General features: G+C 40.5%; 1 protein-coding gene across 2 annotated transcripts in view; it reads right to left on the minus strand.

Annotated features, from left to right (window-relative positions):
* The window catches only part of VPS13B (vacuolar protein sorting 13 homolog B), a 517,649-nt gene that overhangs the window by 189,011 nt on the left and 307,871 nt on the right, over positions 1-20,767 (minus strand). For both annotated transcript variants that reach the window (XM_084803053.1, XM_084803052.1), the window contains exon 33: positions 20,360-20,503. In XM_084803053.1, coding sequence (XP_084659179.1) covers positions 20,360-20,503 — 144 coding nt within the window. The remainder of the gene's footprint in view (positions 1-20,359; positions 20,504-20,767) is intronic.

Genomic DNA, 20,767 nt, shown 5'->3' on the forward strand with positions numbered 1-20,767 from the left:
GGAGACAGTGCCCACTATTATCTATGTAGGCCTACCTGACCTGGAGTTTGCTATGTGAACCAGGCCAGCCTCCTACTCTGCTTTTTGTGTATTGAGATTGAAGGCATGTATCTTTTTATGACTAATTATTTTTGACTGACAAATCACAGTTAGGTGTGTGTGTGTGTGTGTGTGTGTGTGTGTGTGTGTGTGTACATATATAAAACATGGGCTAAGAAAATTGTACTCATTAATATGTCAAGTACTTGCTCATGTACAATTCTTTTGTGGTTAGACATCTGAAATTAAGTCTCTTGCTTACTTTGTAATATACATTATTACTAAATGTAGTTACCCTTCTGTGAAACAGATTTCAAAATCTACCCCACTTCCAACCTTTCTACCTTTTAATCAACAACCTGCAATTTCTTTTTCCAAAATTCAGCCTCCAGGAACCATTATGTTACTTTTACATTTACAAGTTCCTCATTTGTAGATGTAACATATAAGTTATAACATGCTGTTCTGGCTTTTCTGTGTCTAATTTATTTCAGATAGTAAATGTCTTTTTAGATTCATTTATGTGTCACAAAAAACAAGAGTTCTTGTTTAAGGCTGAACAGTAATCAACTGGGCATAAGAATATATATGTGTGTGTGTATGTATGTGTGTATATACATATGTATATATTTACATATATAGACACATACATGTACACACATACATATGTTTTGTATATCAATTTATTTACTGGTTGATACTTATATTGATTTCATATCTTACCTAGAGTGAATGATGTTATTGAGCACAGAATGGTAGCTGTCTTTTCAATGTTCTGACTTGGGTTCCTTTGGATACAAAAGTCCTACCTTAGATCACTGAAGAACTTCCATATAATTATTTTATACCGGCTGTACTCATTTACATGCCCACCAGGTAATGCACAGGAGTTTGCTTTTCTTCAGATATTTGTCAACACTTGCCAATTTTCATGTAATTTAAAGATATGCTTCGATATAATTCACATATAATATTAATCTATTTAAAGCATACAGATGTTTTTTGTTTTGTCAGAGTTATGCTAGGCATTATTACTTTTTAAACATTTGTATCCATTAGCAGTCACTTCACCTGCCCTATTGCTGGCTTTTGTTTCTACAATTTGCTTGAGACAACTTATTAAATGGAGTCACAGCTCACTTCTTGTGTACAGCACTGGCAAGATCATCCATGCTGTACCATGTGATCATGGCTTCTTTTCTTTTCTTTCCTTTCTACAGGTTTCTCCGTGTAGCTGTGGCTGTCTTGGAACTCACACTGTAGATCAGGCTGTCTTCAAACTCAGAGATCCTCCTACCTCTGCCTCCCTGAATGCTGGATTAAAGACGTGAGCCACCACTGTCCGGCATGATTCATTTTTTATAGAAATATTCTATTATGTGGATTGTTATATTTATTTAACCATTCCCTAGTTTGTAGACATGTGTTGCCTCCTATCACGAATAATGATGATCTAAATATCCACATGCCTTTGAATCAACATGTTTTCACTTTTCTTCCTTACATATTTAGAAATGGAACGGCTGTGTTGCATGGTAACTGTTTAATCTTTCGAGGAGCTGTCAGTTTTCATTTATTTATTGGTGGACCCAGTGTCTTCACCTCCTTGTCCACATCTGTCTCCCGTGTTTATGGATGTGGCCAACCTAGTGGGTAGAGAGTGGCAGCTCTCTGGAGGTACTAGTTTGAATTTTCAAGTGTTAATTACTACATTGAGCTTTGCGCCTCCCCACAAGTGTTTAATCTGTCAAGTTTATATGTTCACTGGAGAAAAGTCTGTTCAGATCCTTTGCCTACCTTTTTATTATGAGATATAAGGTTTCTTTCCATATTCTACATATAACTTCCTTGAGATTTGTGAGGCTTGCAAATACCTTCACCTATTTTGTTATTGGTGCTATATTTTCTTAGTGTTGATGAAGGCTTTGTTTATTTAGTTTGCTTGTGCTTTTGGTGTCAAAGAATCCCGTGTAGTCCCAGCACTCAGGAGGCAGAGGCAGGTGGATCGCTGTGAGTTCAAGGCCAGCCTGGTCTACAAAGCAAGTCCAGGACAGCCAAGGCTGCACAGAGAAATCCTGTCTCAAAAAAAAAAAAAAAAACAAAAACAAAAACAAAAAACAAAAACAAAACTCAATGCAAATTGTGGTTGAAGATAAATAACTGCTTCAAGGAAGCCACTGCGTTCATGCACTAATGCGCTCCCCAAAGCAAGGCCTGTATCGACTCTTCAGTGATGTTTGTCATTGTCCTCACAGTGCTAAGCTGAAGATAAGTAGCTCCCTGCTCTCAAAGGGTTAGATCCAGATCTTTTTAAATTAATTAATTGTGTGTGTGTACAACTCAAGGGCGTAGGCTCTTTCCTCCTGCTCAGGTCTGCAGGCCTCTACCCTCTGAGCAGCCTTCCTGCTCCGGTGAAACACTCCACTCCCAGTCAGTGCAGTCAGCTCTACCAGACGCTCAGAACTTCGTGCCCTTTCCATCCCCTGCTCTGCCTGAAGCAGGTCTCCTCCAAATAATTGGAGGCCGCTGTGAAGGAGCCTCTACTTTTCTACCCTTTACCACAAGCAAATGCATGGACTGTTTATTTGGGGTGTCCTTCATTCATGAGGACTCGATATTTCCTAAGCAGTCTGCACTATGAGAGAACAGACACATGCTCATATGCTGCCGCACAGGCTTTATTTGTCTAGAAATCTGAACTGTGCAGTTTTGATTATTGTGTGTTATTCAAAATCTTTCGAGCGTTTTGTACAAATGTCCTTTTTTTCCTCAGTGGTACATTGGCCTTTGACATTTAATCAAGAAAGGTTAAAATATGTCACCAGACTTACTTGATAACAAGAACATGCTTGCCTCAAAGTATAATAGTGAAAAGCTTGGTGTGTCCAAGTTTTCACTGAGACAAAGTACTCATTACATGTGGGAAGACGTTATGTATGTTAGCATGTGAGGCTGAAGGGTTGTGTGTTTGAGCCAGCCTAAAGTACACGTTAAGACCCTGCTGTCAACACTAACTGATGCTTTTGGCAGTCGGACTCAATGGGGAATGCCTCCTTCACAATGGAAACAAAGTGCCCAGTGACTAGAGGCACTGGCAAGGATTTTATTCTGATATGTAATGCAGCTCTCAGGGTACCAGTGAATTTTGTAAATTCTTAGGAACATATTTTACAAACATCAATAATGAATTTTCAAGCCTGGTTACACCTACCAGGAAAAGGATGCAACCTCTAGGTGCCTCTTCCAACTGTGGCTGCTTCTGGCATCTGTTTTCTTACATTTCATTTATTTATTATTATGTATATAGCACTCTGCCTGCATGTACATCTGCAGGCCAGAAGAGGGCATCAGATCACATTATAACACTATAGATGAAGCCGGGCGTGGTAGCGCACGCCTTTAATCCCAGCACTTGGGAGGCAGAGGCAGGTGATTGCTGTGAGTTCAAGGCCAGCCTGGTCTACAAAGTGAGTCTAGGACAGCCAAGGCTACACAGAGAAACCCTGTCTCAAAAAACAAAAAACAAAATAAACAAACAAAAATAACATTATAGATGGTTGTGAGCCACCATGTGGTGGCTGGGAATTGAACTCAGGACCTCTGGGAGAGCAGTCAGTGCTTTTAACCTCTGAGCCATCTCTCCAGCCCAGTTTCTGGCATCTTCTATGAGTTACTCTTGGGCACTTTTAGAGGCTCCATCAAGCTACAGACTCAGTGTAGATAAAATAAATAACTCAGGACTAAAAGCTATCTGATTTATAAAGATCTAAAACTGTCTTCATTCTAAGAAATGGGTGATTTTACAAGAAAAATTCTTTTTAGCACATCAAAACAGGAGTACTGTTTTAAGCTAAAACAATTGTGTTAGCTAGAGTATTTGAAAAAATAAAACAAACAACTCCATCAGACTTGTTCTGGCCACCTGACCAACCCAGCAGAGATCCTTTGCAGTGCCTGTATCACATACACCCACGTCATGGATGTCTAGGAAAGTCAGCTCATTTGTCATTAAAATAGACTGACAAAGTATAGAGAAAACCTGTAGCCTTAACTCTTAGAAATGTGAGCCTGTATTCATTCTACTGGTAAAAACAAGCAAGCAAGCAAGCAAGCAAGCAAGCAAGCAAGCAAGCAAACAAAAACACCGGCACGCATGCCTTATCAGTGGCAGGAGGTGAAGGTGAGGAACAAAGGGCCTAATTTCTAAAACCTATCACAGCAGTAAACGTTCTGTCTCAGGCGCATGACACCCACGCACACACTGTGTGATTGTAGACACCCTGCTTTATTTATGGCTTCAGTTTTTATCACAAAGGCCTCCACTGAGCTTTGCTGTCAGAATAAGCATAGTATAAGAGCAAATGCAAGCCGGGTGGTGGTGGCGCACGCCTTTAATCCCAGCACTCAGGAGGCAGAGGCAGGCAGATCGCTGTGAGTTCGAGGCCAGCCTGGTCTACAAAGTGAGCCCAGGACAGCCAGGGCTACACAGAGAAACCCTGTTTTGAAAAACAAAACAAAACAAAACAAAAAAAAGAGCAAATGTAAATTCTTCACTGAGAAATATTTAGATAGTTGGTCTAAGTACTTACAAAGCAACAGGCAACTGAAGACACTAAGATTCTAGGGGTGGAGAAGGAACCTGTCATCTGAAGAGGCGACGAGAAAATAAGTAATTAGATTCTACAGTGTTTTAGTAGATTATGAAAGTAAGAGGAAGACAGGTCAGGATAAAGGAGAGCAGGAGTACTGAGGGAAGTCATGGAAAGCTTCTCCCACAAAACATGTGTGAACATCTGGAAGCTTCTGACAGCCTCTGCAAAGGTTTCCTGGCAGCAATCGCAGCAGGCATGCTCAAGTGACAGCCAACAGGCCAAAGTGGCTGCAGAGAGCAAGCACTAGGAGAGAAACCAGGGCAGCGGTGTCACTTTAGAGGCCTTCACAGTTGTCACTGTGGGACAGGGGAGCCAGCCCACAGTGCTTTTAAGGGAAGGTGCCCAGTGTTTGGGGTGGACTCTCCAGGTTTCTAACCAAATCTTTGTGAAGCTAGCAGGAAAGCTAAATAAAATCAGGAACAATCTAATATCCAAGGCCTGCGAGCAGCTCCTCTCCAGTGTTGTCAGAGTGTGTTCTGATTCAGGGATGACCACTCTTCAGGCTGTAAAGATACTTTACTTGGTCTAAGACCGAGGGGGACCTCCTCCCCCACCATATGGTCATAGGCTATCAAGTCTCATCTTGGTAGCCTTCCTATTCTTTCTCTGAGTGCCACCAGGCCTCCCCACCAAGGGGAAGTGGTCAAATATGGGGCACCAGAGTTCATGTCAGAGTCAGTGCCTGCTCTCCACATAACTGTGGAGAATTTCCTGTCCATTGGGTAGATCAGAGTAGGGGTTTGATGTTTACTACTTGTATTGTCCTTGGTTAGTGCAATAGTTTGAGCAGACACCCCTGGGCCCAGATCCAACCATCACAATGCTTTTCTTGTAGGTTTCAGGACCCTCTGGGTCCTTCTACTTCCCCATCTCCTATGTTTCTCTCACCTAGAATCTCAGGATATCCTCACATCTATCCCAATCTCCTGCTAAGTGAAGACTTTCATGGGACATGCCTTTTGGGCTAGTGTCCAATTATAAGTGAGTATATACCATGTGAGTCTTTCTGCTTCTACTATACAATTTTTACAGCAAGAACTTTATAATTTTGTACCAGGCTCCTTTCCTCCTTCCCATGAGAAAATGGAATTCCTGAGAGATCAGAGCTGAGCATCGCTGCAGCACGTCACCTGAAGTGTCTTTTGGGTTAAAGATTCTGCTCTCTGGAGCATTTTTACTTTCTATTCTGAGTCACCCTCAGTAGGTTTTACCAACACAATCATTCTTATAAATGCATTTTCTCCAAAGAAGTTATCACAAAAACCTTCAGAGGTGCAGTAAGTTGACAGCATGTTATGGTAAGTAGTTGTGTAACCCTGCTCAGAATGCTACCTTGTTCACGTGATGATTGGCTTGGCCCTCAGTCGGAGAGGAGACACAACATCTCTGCCAACATTTATTTCCAGTTTTTAAAATTATACCTGATTGCTAGTTAGGTTGGAGCACTTGTGGAGACACAGTGTCGTCTGTCTACACTCGGTTGTCAGGGCCAGAGTGAGGGCAACTGGACCACAGTAATGTTGTTAGTAGCAAGGAAAATATCAGTTTAACCTTGCTTATTCTACATTTAGATTTATCCCACAGTATTGCAGAATTCAAATTCCAATTCAGTTTAGACTCATAACAATCCAAAATAATTTTTCACAGCATCTATTGCAAACTAGGAAACATGTTTGGCTATAGTTTTCCTTACTAAAGGAATAAACTTTAAAAATTAAATTTGTATTGTGGCAGGTAATGCAGCATAATTTACTATAAATTCAGAGGGTGTCCCCTAAGTATCTGATTTCCATCAGAATAATTTCAGAGTCCTCACCAAGAAAACAAGGCTCTCTAAGTCGCCATGACTGAAGCTCACATGAAGTCAGAGTCTGAGGCAGAGTCTGCCCCTGGCCCTCGGCATTTACATTATAACTTCCAGTTTAGCGCTTTTAGGGGTTCCTGAGTGTGCAAATGAGCGGGTCTGATTCATGTGTCTTCTCTTTGGCCCTTTTCATTCTGTTTCTTGTTGTCCAACTGTGATGTGATAGTTTCTTCTTCATTTTATATTTTATTTTGCTATATTAAAAACAAAACAGTATTGTATTCTAACATAATAACAAGAACTAGTCTACTTTTAAAAGGACCAATCACTTTTCCTCACTTTTAACATTTTTAGAACTGTTTGAGGAAGAGAAGTAAGGCCATAGAGATTAACACTGTGACAGCAACATTTCTCAAAGTGAAGTCTAAGAACTTCTTGATATTTAAACATGCATCATGTCAATCCCAAAGTGTCACAATGTCCTACCCTGACATTTCCATACAGAACAGCTATCATTTAACACGTTGTAGGGTTGGGGAGATGGCTCAGCAGGCAGGGTGCTTGTGACAAAGTGTGACGACCTCAGGCCGGGGCCCCAGAAGACAACTGTTAGCTGGGGATGGGTGGAGGCCCCTTGTATTCCCAGTACTCTGAGGGTGTACTGGCAAGCTATGGGTTCAGCTGAGAGCCCCACCTCAAGGAGAATGGTGGCAAGTTATAGAAGACACTAGATATCAGCCTGTGGCCTCCACACGCACGCACAGCCCTAAAATGTAAATACACATGCAAAGAAAAGAGTGTCCTCAGGGAAACAGTAAAAGCTACTCATCCTGACCCGTGAGTCAACATCACTTTAATATTTAGTATTTCGTATGATGAAATGGGAAGTCTGTAGCAAGCATTTTCTTAGATGTCACAAAGTGACAGCTGTCTGGAAGAAATGCTGACGTGGATCTGAACCACCAGCTGCACCAGCTGAGCTCTTTGTGGGGAAAAACCCCCATTTTCATTTGAAGGAATGTCTGTGGAAACTATTCTTAATTGGTATTTCACAAATGTTTTCTCCAAAACGAACAAAGTAAAACAATATACAGTAAAAACTATGGAAAACAATACACAGTATTTGCTACTAGTGATAAAACTCAAGGTTTCAGGCAAAAGCTAGCAGTTTTTGAAAATACACTTGCCATCCTGAAGCATCCGATGGGATTAGTGGGGCCATTAGCAAATGTGAACTCCAAGGTAATGTAGTAACATGTCAGTTCTGGGAGCTCTTTAAAACACCAAGTAAACAGCGTTTTCAAACAACCCATGCATTATGAAATCCTACACTGGTAACATATCCACTTATATTCAGGACAAATCAATTAATTATGACAGGGTAAGGAAAGTTCATTGTCATGGCTTCAGAATCCATCATTTCTATCACTCACGCTGAAAAACTGGACATCCACATGTAGACGAATGAGACCAGTTCCTGTCTCTCACCTTGTATAAAATCAGCTTCATATGGATCAAAAGACCTTAGTGTAAGATTTGAAACTATAAAACTACTAAAAGGAAAAATATAGGAGAAATATTTTCACAAGACCCTTCAAGACATAAAAGCAAAAACGAGGACTTTCTGGAAAAGATCTGTGTTACTTTGGAAATAATGCCAATGACTAACAATGGGATTTCTTGGAATTAAAAAGTTTCTGCAGCATTAAGAAATTAAATTATTTTTAATTTAATCAATAAACAGGCTAATAAAATGAATAGAAATTTCTCAAAAGATGAAGCACAAGTTCCAATAAGCTGAGAGATGCAAATAAAACTACATTGAGTTTGTATTTCACATGTAAGGCAGTCATCTAACCATTTTACCTTATATATCGATAGAATCATATCTGTTAGACCTAGGATGTATATTCTTGTGACTAAATAATCCAATTAAAAATAAGCTAAACAGGGAATTCTCAACAGAGGAATCTCAAATGGTCAAGAAGCACTTAAATGTTCAACATCCTTAGCCATCAAGAAAATGCAAATCAAAAATGACACCTGCCAGGTTGGCCAAAATAAAAAAGAAACACATGTGACAGGTCATGCTGGCCAGGATGTGGAACAAGCCAGGGAAACACTTCTCTACTGCTAGTGGGAATGCAAACTCACACAGCCACATTCAAATCAATATGGTGGTTTCTCAGAAAATTGGAAATCAATCTACCTCAAGACCCAGCTATATTACTCCTAAGCATATGCCCAAAGATGTTCCACCATACCACAAGGACATTTGCTCAACTGTGTTCATAGCTGTTTTATTCACAATAGCCAGAAACTAAAAACAACCTAGACGTTCCTCAACTGAAGAATGGTTAAAGAAAATGTGCTGCATTTACACAAGGGAGTTTTACTCAGTTGATGACATCATGAAATTTGCAGGCAAATGGATGGGACTAGATAAAAATCATCCTGGGTGAGGTAAACCAGACCCAGAATGACAAACATTGTATGTAATCACTTATAAATGAATATTAGCTGTAAAGTAATCATGCTACAGCCCATAGTCCAGAGAGGCTAAGTAGCAAGGAGAGCTGAAGGGGGACACAAGGGCCTCCTAGGTAAGAGGAAATAGATTTTGCAGGTGGACTAGGGGCAGGTGAGGATTGGAACAGGAGGGACAGGATGGGGTGAGGTGGGAGAGAAAATATTGAGAGAAATGACTGGAATTGGGGAGCATTTTGGAGACAAGGGGAAAACCCAGTGCAATGGAAACTCCATGGAATGTACAAGAATAACCCTAGCAAACAGCCCTAGTTAATGGGGGACAAGGGCATGACTAGCCATCTTTTATAAACAGGCAAAGTACCACAAAACCACTGACCTAAGGTTGACTCTGCTAGTAGAGTGTACTGGGACCCGAGCCTAGCAAAATCGTCCTTGCAGAGACCAGAGAGAAACTCCATCCATCAACTGATGGTAGCAGCTGCAGAGCCCCATAGTCAAGCATTAGGGGAGTTGGGAGTGTCCTATGGAGGAACGGGAGGAAGGGTGGGAGGAACCAGGGCTTGAGAACACACCAAGAGAACACGACCCGCAGAATCAACTGACTGGAGCTCATGGCAACTTGCAAAGACCAGAGCGCCTGCAGGTGCCTGACCTAGGTGCTCTGCACACTTGTTATGGCTGAGTACGTTGGCGCTCCAGTGCCATGAGGGCTGCCCCTGACTCCTTGGCCTGCTTGTAGGTCCCTATTCCTCCTACTGGGTTGCCTCATCCAGCCTTGATGTGACGGCATGTGCCTGGCCTTATTGTAGCGTGTTATGCCCTGTTTGTTTGATGTCCCTGGGAGGCTTGCTCTTCTCTGAGGGGAGAGAGTTGGATCTGGGGAGATGGGAGAGTGGGGAAGTGGGGCTGAACGGAGGGCAGGAAGGGGAAACTGTAGTCATGGTGCAATATATGAGAGAAGAATACAATTTTTTTAAAGTTAAACTTTCAGTGTAATAAACAGGTTCCTGCTCCATTTCAACCTTTAGCCCTAGTTAATCTCCTACAACATAACTGTACAGCCTATTCAGAATAAAAACAAAGACTGTCAAATGGGCATCTACTTAGCTCCCTAGCAACTAAGCCCACACATTTCCTGAAATCTGCAATCAACTAGCTTTGCTCTGTTATATTAGAAGAGTCACACATTAAAAAAGTATATATATATATATATATATATATATATATATATATATATATATATTATTTATTCATTCACTTTACATCCTGTTTGTAGCCCTCTCCCTCCTCTCCTGCCAATGCCACCTACCCTCCCTCCCTTCCCCCCCTCCTCCTCCCTCCCATACTCTTTAGAAAAGGGAGTCCCCTCCCCCATACCCACCCTAGGACTGAATCTATCCTCTCCCCCTTGGCCTGGTGAGGCAGCCCCACCAGGGGGGGGGATGATAAAAAAGCAAGCAACAGAGTCCATGTCAGAGACAGCCCCCACTCCACCTCCCTACTAGAGGACCCACATCAAGCCTGAGTTGTTCTTCGCTACATCTGTGTAAGGGGCCTAGGTCCAGTCCACAAGCCCCTCTGGTCCGAGTCACACACTCTAAAGTCAGCTCCTGTCTTTTTCAGGAAGATTCTATCCTCTCACTATGCTACAACTTTATGCTATCAGTTTATCCTTCTCCTTCCAATTCATTTCAGTATCTAGACATTTCAGTGCTTACTTAGTCTGTATTTAGAAATAAATACTAACAAAACAAAAAGGGAACAGTTCAGTCTAACACTTTTATGTAGGGGCATAAAGGAAACACTGAAATCATGAGGAGGTTAAGAGCAGGTAAAGGTGGGTGCTACAGTGTTTGTCTGCACTCCTAAGCTACTCAGCAGACAGGGTCAGGAGGATTAATTACTGCAACCCAGCATGGACAACACAGCAAAGGGAGAGAACAGAGGTGCAAAGTATAGTGAAATGGCGGAACCGCCAAACTTCCTGTGATTTCCACACTCATATAAGTTAGTGAACTACTTCAACATATTCTGAATATTTTCAATACGAGGTGAAGAAGAAGATTAAGAGGGGAGAGGGAGAGAGAGATGTAGTAGAGAAAAAAAGGAAATGAAAAGGGGAGGGCAGGAGGGAAGAACAGGGAGAGAAGAGAGGAGGGGAGAGAGGAATGGAGAGAGGAAGGGAGCAAGACACATGTGCACACACACACATACACACACACACAGAGAAAGAGAGAGAGAGAGAGAGAGAGAGAGAGAGAGAGAGAGAGACAGAGAGAGACAGAGAGAGACAGAGAGACAGAGAGAGAGAGAGAGAGACAGAGAGAGAGAGACGGACGGACAGACAGACAGACAGACAGACAGACAGACAGACAGACAGAGTCAGAGACAGAATGTCAGAGACTCGGTTTTGATACTAGCTATTTTGGCAAATACTGGGAACTTCTTGAAATTCAGTTTCTGTATCTTTACAATCTGAAACCTCCTAGCCAGAGGCTGAAGACAGAATGAAAGGAGCTTAGGCATGTAAACATTTAGAGCATCTCTCACACAGGTGAGAGCAAACAACAGGTGGTGATGTCACAGAGTCCTGGCAACTGCTCAAGTAACAGACATGGGCATAAATGCAGACTGCCTGGGCCTGGGGTTTGTGAATTGTACAGCAGCATTCCAGTAGGTTTTAAAGCTAGGTTTATAAAATAAGTCATAAATAATAAATCCCATTATCTTAAAAAGTACTATTGGACAATCTTTAAGAAGAATGACAGGTTATATTCCTCCAAGTATCTGTCTTTAAGGAAGATGACTAAGCTTAGGTCCTGGCCCTTACCTTACACAGCACAATGGCCTAGGAGAATTTTAGTTATTTGGCATGAACCATCACTGCGAAAGATGCAAAGGCCTAGAAATAAGAGAACTAAAAATGTATGAGATTACATCAGTCTTACATTCTCATGGCCCTCCTGTTACTTTTTTGAAATGGGTTCTTTTATGTAATTGTAAGAAAAGCCTACAAGTTGGCTTGGTAGAAATACACAAACTTATCAGAGAAGAAACCAAGCAATTCTGAGCTGTCACTTGGTTACCACAGCTTTTGCTTACAGGGACAATGGAAAATTAGTTATAATCTATTTTCCCCTGGGCTTTTTCTCTTTATATAAAATACATAAAATATTTTTGTAACACAGACACATGGTTCTAAAAAACAACATGGAAATTAAAAAAAAAAACCAGATGAAAGAGCCAAATATTATTATTTTTTGTTTTTTCAATTTATATTTCTTTTTTACATATACATTTCTATTATTACACATATATACAATAAACTACATGCAGCAAAAAGAACCATGAAAAACTCAGGAATTAAATAAATGTTACATTAATAGTGTTTTGGCTATTTGTATTTGGCAGTCTTGAAGAAAACATCTTTCCTATCTTGGTGGTCTAAAATTCTGAATGTAATTCAGTATCTATCATATCTCATCATTATCAACTTAAAACATTTATCTAGATCTAAAAACATCTTAACTCATAACAACTAAGCTTAATTGTAAAATTAAACTATCTGGTTTTCAACCCAACCAGACACTTGAAAAGGAATAAAACTTAATTTCCTGAGTAAACCAGAAGTGCAGGTTAGCATCTTCCAAAATGAAAAAATAACAGAGACAGTTTGCTGCCTGAACAGTCACCCAAAACTCTCTATAACAGTGGAGCATCATCTTCAGCCTTTGGGCCCAATATATCTGACAGACATATTTGTGAGGCAGGAACTACTGAGGACTTGCTTACCCTGTTTTGGCTAGATGTCTCTCAACCAAAGAATGAATACAGAAATTATTCATTTTCAAAACAAGAAAATCTTGCAATCTGTAGGCAAATGGATGGAACCAGGGACAATCATCCTGAGTGAGGTAACACAGATCCAGAAAGACACATATGGTAAATACTCGTAAGGGGAGTCATAAACGGAGCTGAGGAAGTGCCTAGCCAGGTGGGTGAGGAGGGCGGAAGGCAGGCAGAGGCAGGGATGCTCAGTTAGTGCTGTTAGCTGTTCACTCTACTCCAGGACACACACTGCCGGGCTCAGAGGACACCCACAGCACAGCTCCAAAGTGGTTCTGGTCTTTCTTACAAAATCATGGTTTCTATTTTGCTACAAAAGCCTCATTCTCTCTGAAGCACTGGTCGGAAATGAGCATGTGTTACTCCTTATGCCACCACTGCAAGGAGGCTTAAGTAGATGACAACTTGCTATGAGGAATGACAGCCACCACTGAAGCCAAACGGGTAGGGCCCAGGGCATTCCAGCCCCCAGTGTGGGTACAGGGCAAGGAAACAAGACAGACTCCTTGTAGCTCTTGAGACAATGTGTTAACATTCCAGCTCCTAGCTGCAGGTCCCCTTACATCACAACGGGGGATACACCTAGGCACTTAAGCTTGAAGGCCACATGCTGACAGGCGACTCCGCCAGTCTACCATGGACTTAAGCCTTGGAGCACATGCATTACTCTATGCGCACAGCACTGCAGCCTGCTGGCTAGTGCTTCACCACACGAGCTGAGCCTGCCCCTGCTGAGTGACAGATACCAGTTTCTTTACTGTCTTTGGAGCTATATGCTACATACACCTTGTATTTTCTAGTTCTAGAAACAGACACAGAAGTTCCCATGAATTAAAGAATCCAGTTGTTAGTTTACAGAGCAAAGCATGTAATCAGCGTCACCCACTGCATACCCATAACCCTCCTGAGCTCATCAATTCAGCTGGAGAATACTACTGGCTATACATCATTGAAACTCAGATACAGGTATCTTTATGACATATACTCTGTTTTCACATATTGTGAAGTGCCATCTGGTGCAGCTGAGTTGCCATGTACATCTCAGTACTGTGTGACTTCCGTCATAATGTGGTCACAGTGTGGCAATTACTTCTATTGTGATTATTCCATTATTCCACAGAGGAAGACAAGGGGAAAAAAAGGCTTTTCTAGAAATCTGTATAACACTTCTTACACCATATGTACAAGGATTGCATCAAGAAGTCAGATGATACCATCAAGTGTTACCCCCACCCCACTTTGCCTCTGTGCATTTATCTCCCCTTGAAAACACAGACCAGTTTTCTGCACACGACAGGAATTAGGACTAAGAATAGGGTGTGGTCAATAAAGCTTTAGCAGCAACACATGATTGTGTGCTCCCCAGAAAGGGGAGCTAATCTTATGGCGTCTTCATAGGAAATACCGCTCTTTCCTGAGTCCTGTAGCCACCTCAACCAATGACCGAGTCTGGGAGATGAAGCACAATATGTCTACCCTGTAATGGTTCAAAGTCACACGGTGCAGAAGGATGTACTTTACCACCAAGTGGGAGAGCTCTTGTGATCTCACCACTCGGGAGGCTGCAGTAAGGGGATTAGCATACACTTGAGAGTTAGCCTGGGCTACACAGTAACCCTAGGCCAGTCAGGCCTACACAGTTCTACATTTTTTCAAAATTTAAGGCCTATCATCAAATTAAGAGTGGTAGAAAGGGAGGAAAAAGACATTGCCGTTCCTCTATTCCAGTATAGTGCCGTTTGCTCTATGGATTGTGAAGGATGCAGAGCTGTTTCATGAGGAATAGTTTTCACTCTCCTTAGAAGGTCACCTCGGAGTCCTGTGGCTAAGGCCGCGGGCTTCCTGTACAGACTCATCCACGACCTCCTTCTTTTTAAGTAGTTCTCAATAAGGAATATGGCAGCAAAATAACGGTCAGCTGGACAACTATAGACAGACTGTATTCCTCTGCTTTCCTTGCAGCTGAAAGTGAACTAAAAGTGAATTACGTCTTGACCAATGGATAGCTATGTGCATCATTTCCCGACTCATTTCCTCTTTCCTCGACTCTGCTGACTAGAACGCAATCAATCCATGGAGACACTTAGAAATGACAAGGTAAGAAGGGAAGGAGACTGGGTTTCTAGCTACAGAGCCACGGTTGCAATATTAGAGTACTGCCATAAAGACTACTATATAAGAGAGAAACAGCATCTTGGGCTTTGGTGACATCCCTGGAATAGACACTGAATTGTTATGACCCTTGTTCAAACCACCTCACATCCTGTGGATTTCTACATGTTTATACCTGTCTTGCTCAGAATGCTAGAGATTAGCTATATTCTACATTCTAGTCTGCGAGCTTACTAATCTAAAATATGAGAAGCACTTAAATTTACGACTTGTAAAACATTACATATGTATACAGTGAAATATCTATTCCCCATTCCCTCTCTCTACCCGCCCTCCAACAAGCCCCCTCCCAGCTGGATTTCTCCCAGCCCCCCTCCTTTTGGCAGCCCACTGAGTCCAGTGAGTGAGGCCTATATGAGCACAGGGAGAGTTCCATTTTATTTTTTAAGGACGTTCAGCAAAATCCTTTAGAGAAGAGTGGACATTGTTTTTAACCTAAAACCAGAGTTTTGCATGATGTTCTGATGGTTACAACAGACCAACAAATAGAGTTCTAATTTTCCTTACCATTTTTTAAATTTTATTTTTCATTACCATGGTGTATGTATGGAGACCAGATGATAATCCTGGGTGTTGGTCCATCATGTCAGGGATTTTTGGGATTACAAATGTTTGCTACCCCATCTGGCTTTAAATGAGTTCTCAGGGTCTAACTCAGGTTCTCAAACTTATGTGGCATTTGAACCACTGAGCCACTTCCTTAGTTCCCTTCAATATTCTTTAAGAGTAAATTTAATTTCTTTCCCTGCATGCTTTGTTGCTTCCTTAACAAGAACCCTCTCTAACCCAAATCACAGTGGTTAGAGACACCAAATAGGTTACAGAGTTTTAGCTACATAATCTTGGCATAAATGAGAAATGGAATATATATTTTCATTTAACTCCAATTATTAATTTATTATTTATCTTTCCCACTAAATATATGTGCACGATAAGACACTTAACATCTGTTGTTTACTTATATCACCATAGTACTTATTACGTTTGATACTGAAGTTGAGTTGAATACTTACAGAGTAAATAAATAGGCTACTCTTCTCTACAGTCAAGCCAACTTCTCTATCAAGTTAGATCACACACACACACACACACACACACACACACACACACACACAGAGTCTCTCTCTCTCTCTCCAAGCAAACTATAAGCTGTTCTCTCTTTTTATGAATTCAGAGTTAACCTCTAACCTGGTCTTCTCCATTCATGCCTTCATCAGGCTACATAACACAGATGGTCTGAGCATGGTCTCTTCTGCGGATCTCCACTCCACCCTGTCCTCTGTGTTCTCAGGGTGAACACTCCTCTACCTCACTCCATTTTCGCACGTTCTGCATGACTACACATTTAGAAGTTCCTTTCCCTCTTCTTCATCCTCAAGGCCTCTTTAAATCAACCCTAGTGATACTTAGATTATTATAATATTGGTAACAAATCCTTACTTTCAACAAAGAGTTTCTACACCTAAAATGAAGAGCACGTTTAAAGCATCTTATTTCTAAGTTAAATAGCAAGAAAAAATAAACCACGGAAATAACCCTACCACCATTACTTTGCATATAATGAATCAATCACAGTTCATAGGAAACTATCTAATATGCTATAGAACTGTGAAATATCCAAGAAAACTGTATTAGCCAGTGATTCAGAAGCTGCATCTCAGTATTTTTGAATACTATTATAGTATTTTTGTATAATAAACTCAAAATATTTTAGTACGGTGGAATAAAGGCTTTAGTAAATTTACTAATTTATAGTCATAGAACACATTGCTTTCTTGACACCTAGACTTTCTCAAAAAAATCTTTAATTTACATCAACTTCAAAAAAATCACACTTTTATCTGGTTCTTTATTAGGTCTATAGAACAGTTCAAAACAGAAAAGGAGGAAAATACTTTAGGAAAAGTGGGTTGAGGTGAGGGAGGGGGACAGAGGTAATGTTGCATGGGTTTCAAAGTAAGAAAAGTAAATTGCTGAGCAAGATATTAGCCACTGGCATGAGTAAGGAATAACAACAGCAAGGATAACAAGAACAAAGATGCTCATGGCTAAGGTTCCCTATACATGACAGAGAAAACACGCACATGAACTCTGCACAGCATATGGCTGCCTGAACGAGAGCTAAATAATGATACCGCCAGTTGACATGTCAATGTAGATAGAGAAAATTTACCAAGGTCCAGCCCTAAGCTATAGGTGGTCGGTGGCTGTTGAGACAGGAGAATCAGTTTCCACCAGGGACCAGTACCTACATAAGCTGTCAAATCCCAGTGGTCAAATTCTAAACACATCTACATATGAGTAAGGCTAAATGGACTCAGTAGGTTGTACATACACACACATACATACATGTACGCATGAGCACATGCTAGTGTGTATATCTATGAATATATGTATAACAATGATAATTAAAGAGGAAGAGGTCATGATTTGGGGAGAGAGGAGGGAAACGGGAAGAGGCAGAAGAAAGGAGTAGGAGTAATGTAATATTCATGTATGAAGGTCTCAAAAATGAAAATAAAACAATATTTCTAAAAATGAAGTAAATAAACATGCTAAGACTAACTTCATGATATATGAAAACAAAAGGAAGGTCACAATACCCTACTCCACTATATAATAAATATGGCATAAGGAGTGCTTATAACGAAACACTTTACATTCGCAAAGAGGATGATGGGGTGGGGCAAAACAAGTGATGCCCTTGTGGCTTACTTACTAAGTAAGCAGCTACGGCCAGAGTGAATCAATAGGTGCTGGTCTATTGCTGTCTCAGCAAAGTAGATGGAGACACCAGGAGGAAACAGCTTACAGAGATGAAAGGGGCAAAACATGAACAGCAGAACCTAAGACATTCAATAGGGCTAAGGCTCCACTGACACAGCTAGAGTTTATGTAATTTATTCAGAAACAACAACATGCACCATAAAATACATTACTCACTTTGAGTTAACAAGTAGTTTTGGTATTATATGTATTTTTCATGAAACTGACTGCAGATACTATATAGTGTTACTGACGGCCATATTCAGATAATTGGGACATTTATGGTATCAAAAGAATTTTATACTATAGAAGACATTATGGGAAATATTTATTTATTCTAAGCACTTGTCAGACTGTCATGTATAGATAAACAAGAAAATATTAATTAAAAAAAATCAGTCTATTTTGGGAGCCAAAAATCAGTAGCAATGCTGACAGAGACAGTGAAAACAAGAGTACAAATAAATGTTTCTAGAGGCAGAGGCCTCACTCCACCACATGTATGTAGAGAAGGCATAAGTCAACATCAGTTTTCTTTTTTGTTTCTGTCATTACTTCATCACTAATATGAAATAATAGTTGTTCAGATCAGGTTACACATGTAAACCAATGTAAATCTCTGCCTCTACTTCTCCATCAACAACAAGGAATTGAGAAAAATTATTGTAGTGTTATTATTTATAAAACAATCAAGTAGCCATTTTTAAATATAACTTAATTTGTTAGAGTATTAACATAACTAAAATATCTTTATACCATGACAATAAAACGTGTTTTCTACTAATAACTCATGAATAGAATCATATTTTCCTAGTTCACTGGAATCTGTTCAAAATGATTATATGTTCACACAAATACCTCTTTGGAATGGGGACAATACCAAATTATCCTTTGTCATTACTGCCTGTGCTTTCCTTTTTTTCAACTATACACATAATAAAGTTCACTAATTTTAAAGGATCATAGAGCCTGTACTTTCAAAATGATCACCAATAGTGAATAAAGAAGCCGACAATATCTTCTACTTCATGAACATGTGAGGGATGAGTCGAGCTATTATCACAGTGGCTATGAATTCTGGGTGTCCCTTCATCTGTTGAGACCTGAACAACCAGCAGACAATACAAGCATGTGGATGAACATTTAACACCATTGCTAAGTTGCATGAATTCCCAAAACAAAACCACATCTATGAGTTAGAGTCCTTGATATAAAAGTCAACAACAACACTAGGTAGAAGCAACATGGGAGTGTACAATTCTCTTGTCCATCCTCACTTGCCTCAAGAACACCATGCAAATGCATGGGGGTATGTTTAATTCACTCATTTTCATGTCAAGCAAAATATTTTAATCAATTTTCTTAAATATACTGGGAAAACATTTTGAATGCTACATAGATTTATAGTCATTTTAAAGTCATTACTGAATAGCAAATTATAGGAGGTAAAAGATGATCAGAATAGAGCTACTTCATTTATGAACATTATCAGCTTTTTCATACTGAACTTTGGTTTTGCTTTTCTAAAATACAGACTATGAGGAGAATGTATTCACTCTATAACTTCCGGCAGATAGGAAGTGAACTGATACAGGAGGCTGAAACTCAACTCTGAATTGCCCCACTTCTTAGCTCTGGATCTATTTCAGGCAGGCCAGTCACTCCCCGGAGCCTCACTTATCCAATGGGTGAAATGACCAAAAGCTCCTCACAAGATCATTAGAATTTGCCTGTGAGTAAATGTATATGAAAACGGTGGCCACAATGCTTGCGCCTTATTTGCCAAGTAGCACTTACAATGCACTTTGTCTCACCCTCTGGAAGAAAAGCAACACCTCTCCACATACTGTTTTTCATGTGAGTTCTTATAGAAGATTCATTCTCCTATACAGATTTGACTAAAAAAGTATGGGAGCCGGGCGTGGTGGCACACGCCTTTAATCCCAGCACTCGGAAGGCAGAGGCAGGCGGATCGCTGTGAGTTCAAGGCCAGCCTGGTCTACAAAGTTAGTCCAGGACAGCCAAGGCTACACAGAGAAACCCTGTCTCGAAAAACCAAAAAAAAAAAAAAAAAAAAAATGCAAAGCAAAGCTGCCTGGGTAAATCTAAGAAGCACACCCAGGCTTATCCTGTGTGAGCTCTGAATCCTGAGGCTTCCAGCTGCAGAAAGAAACAACTTCTAAGCAGGATTTCTTTCAACTTGAGCTCATGGCCATTGGCCAGCAAGCATGGGAAGTGACTGCTTTAGGTGGTGTCCTTGAAGACACTCCTTACCAAGTTAAGAGGCCCCATCTGGGAATGTGCCTGAGTAAATAAAAATTATACCAGGTTTCTCACAGCACACTTTAGAAACCAAATCTTATCCTTTACAAAAGATGTCAGTCCACAGTGATTTGGTGAAGTGGCATGATAAGAGGAAAAAAGAGACTAAACAAATCAGGATATAAAACATCAATCTCAAATGATTTATGAGCATATTTTGGAAAAAGTTAATGCAGGCTAATTAACTGAAACCATTTAGCTAGTTAAATTTTTCTTTGTAAAGCTGGTAAAAATACACTACATAGAATAAACGTCAGGTAACAGTTACCTCGGTGGCCTTGGCTGATGGCTCCACTCCAGTCATATTTGCTGCTATTAATTGATGCAAGAGTTGAACTTGAGCCACACTCAGGAAGAAGTCCAGGTTTGTGGTTATGTTCACTTCCAAGGAATGGCCACACACTAAAATCTCCTAAAGACGGGGAAGATAGATTTAATAGAAAAATTTAAAAGTGATAGATCTCAGATGATTAGATTTATTTATCATTGTTATTGGATGCTTACTGCTTTCTAACTCTCTAGGGACTCAAGTACACACAGTAATGAGAAAAGCAAAGCTAAGAAGCACAGCTACTAACACAGTTTAATGGGTCAATGTAAGGAGCACGCTGACAAGGGTGTGCTCTCTCGGGCAGTGTACCAGATAAGCCAAGGAACAAGAGGAGTTTTTCACCTG

This window comes from Acomys minous, assembly GCF_964271855.1.
Source record: "Acomys minous genome assembly, chromosome: 12".
NCBI classification, from domain to species: domain Eukaryota; kingdom Metazoa; phylum Chordata; class Mammalia; order Rodentia; family Muridae; genus Acomys; species Acomys minous.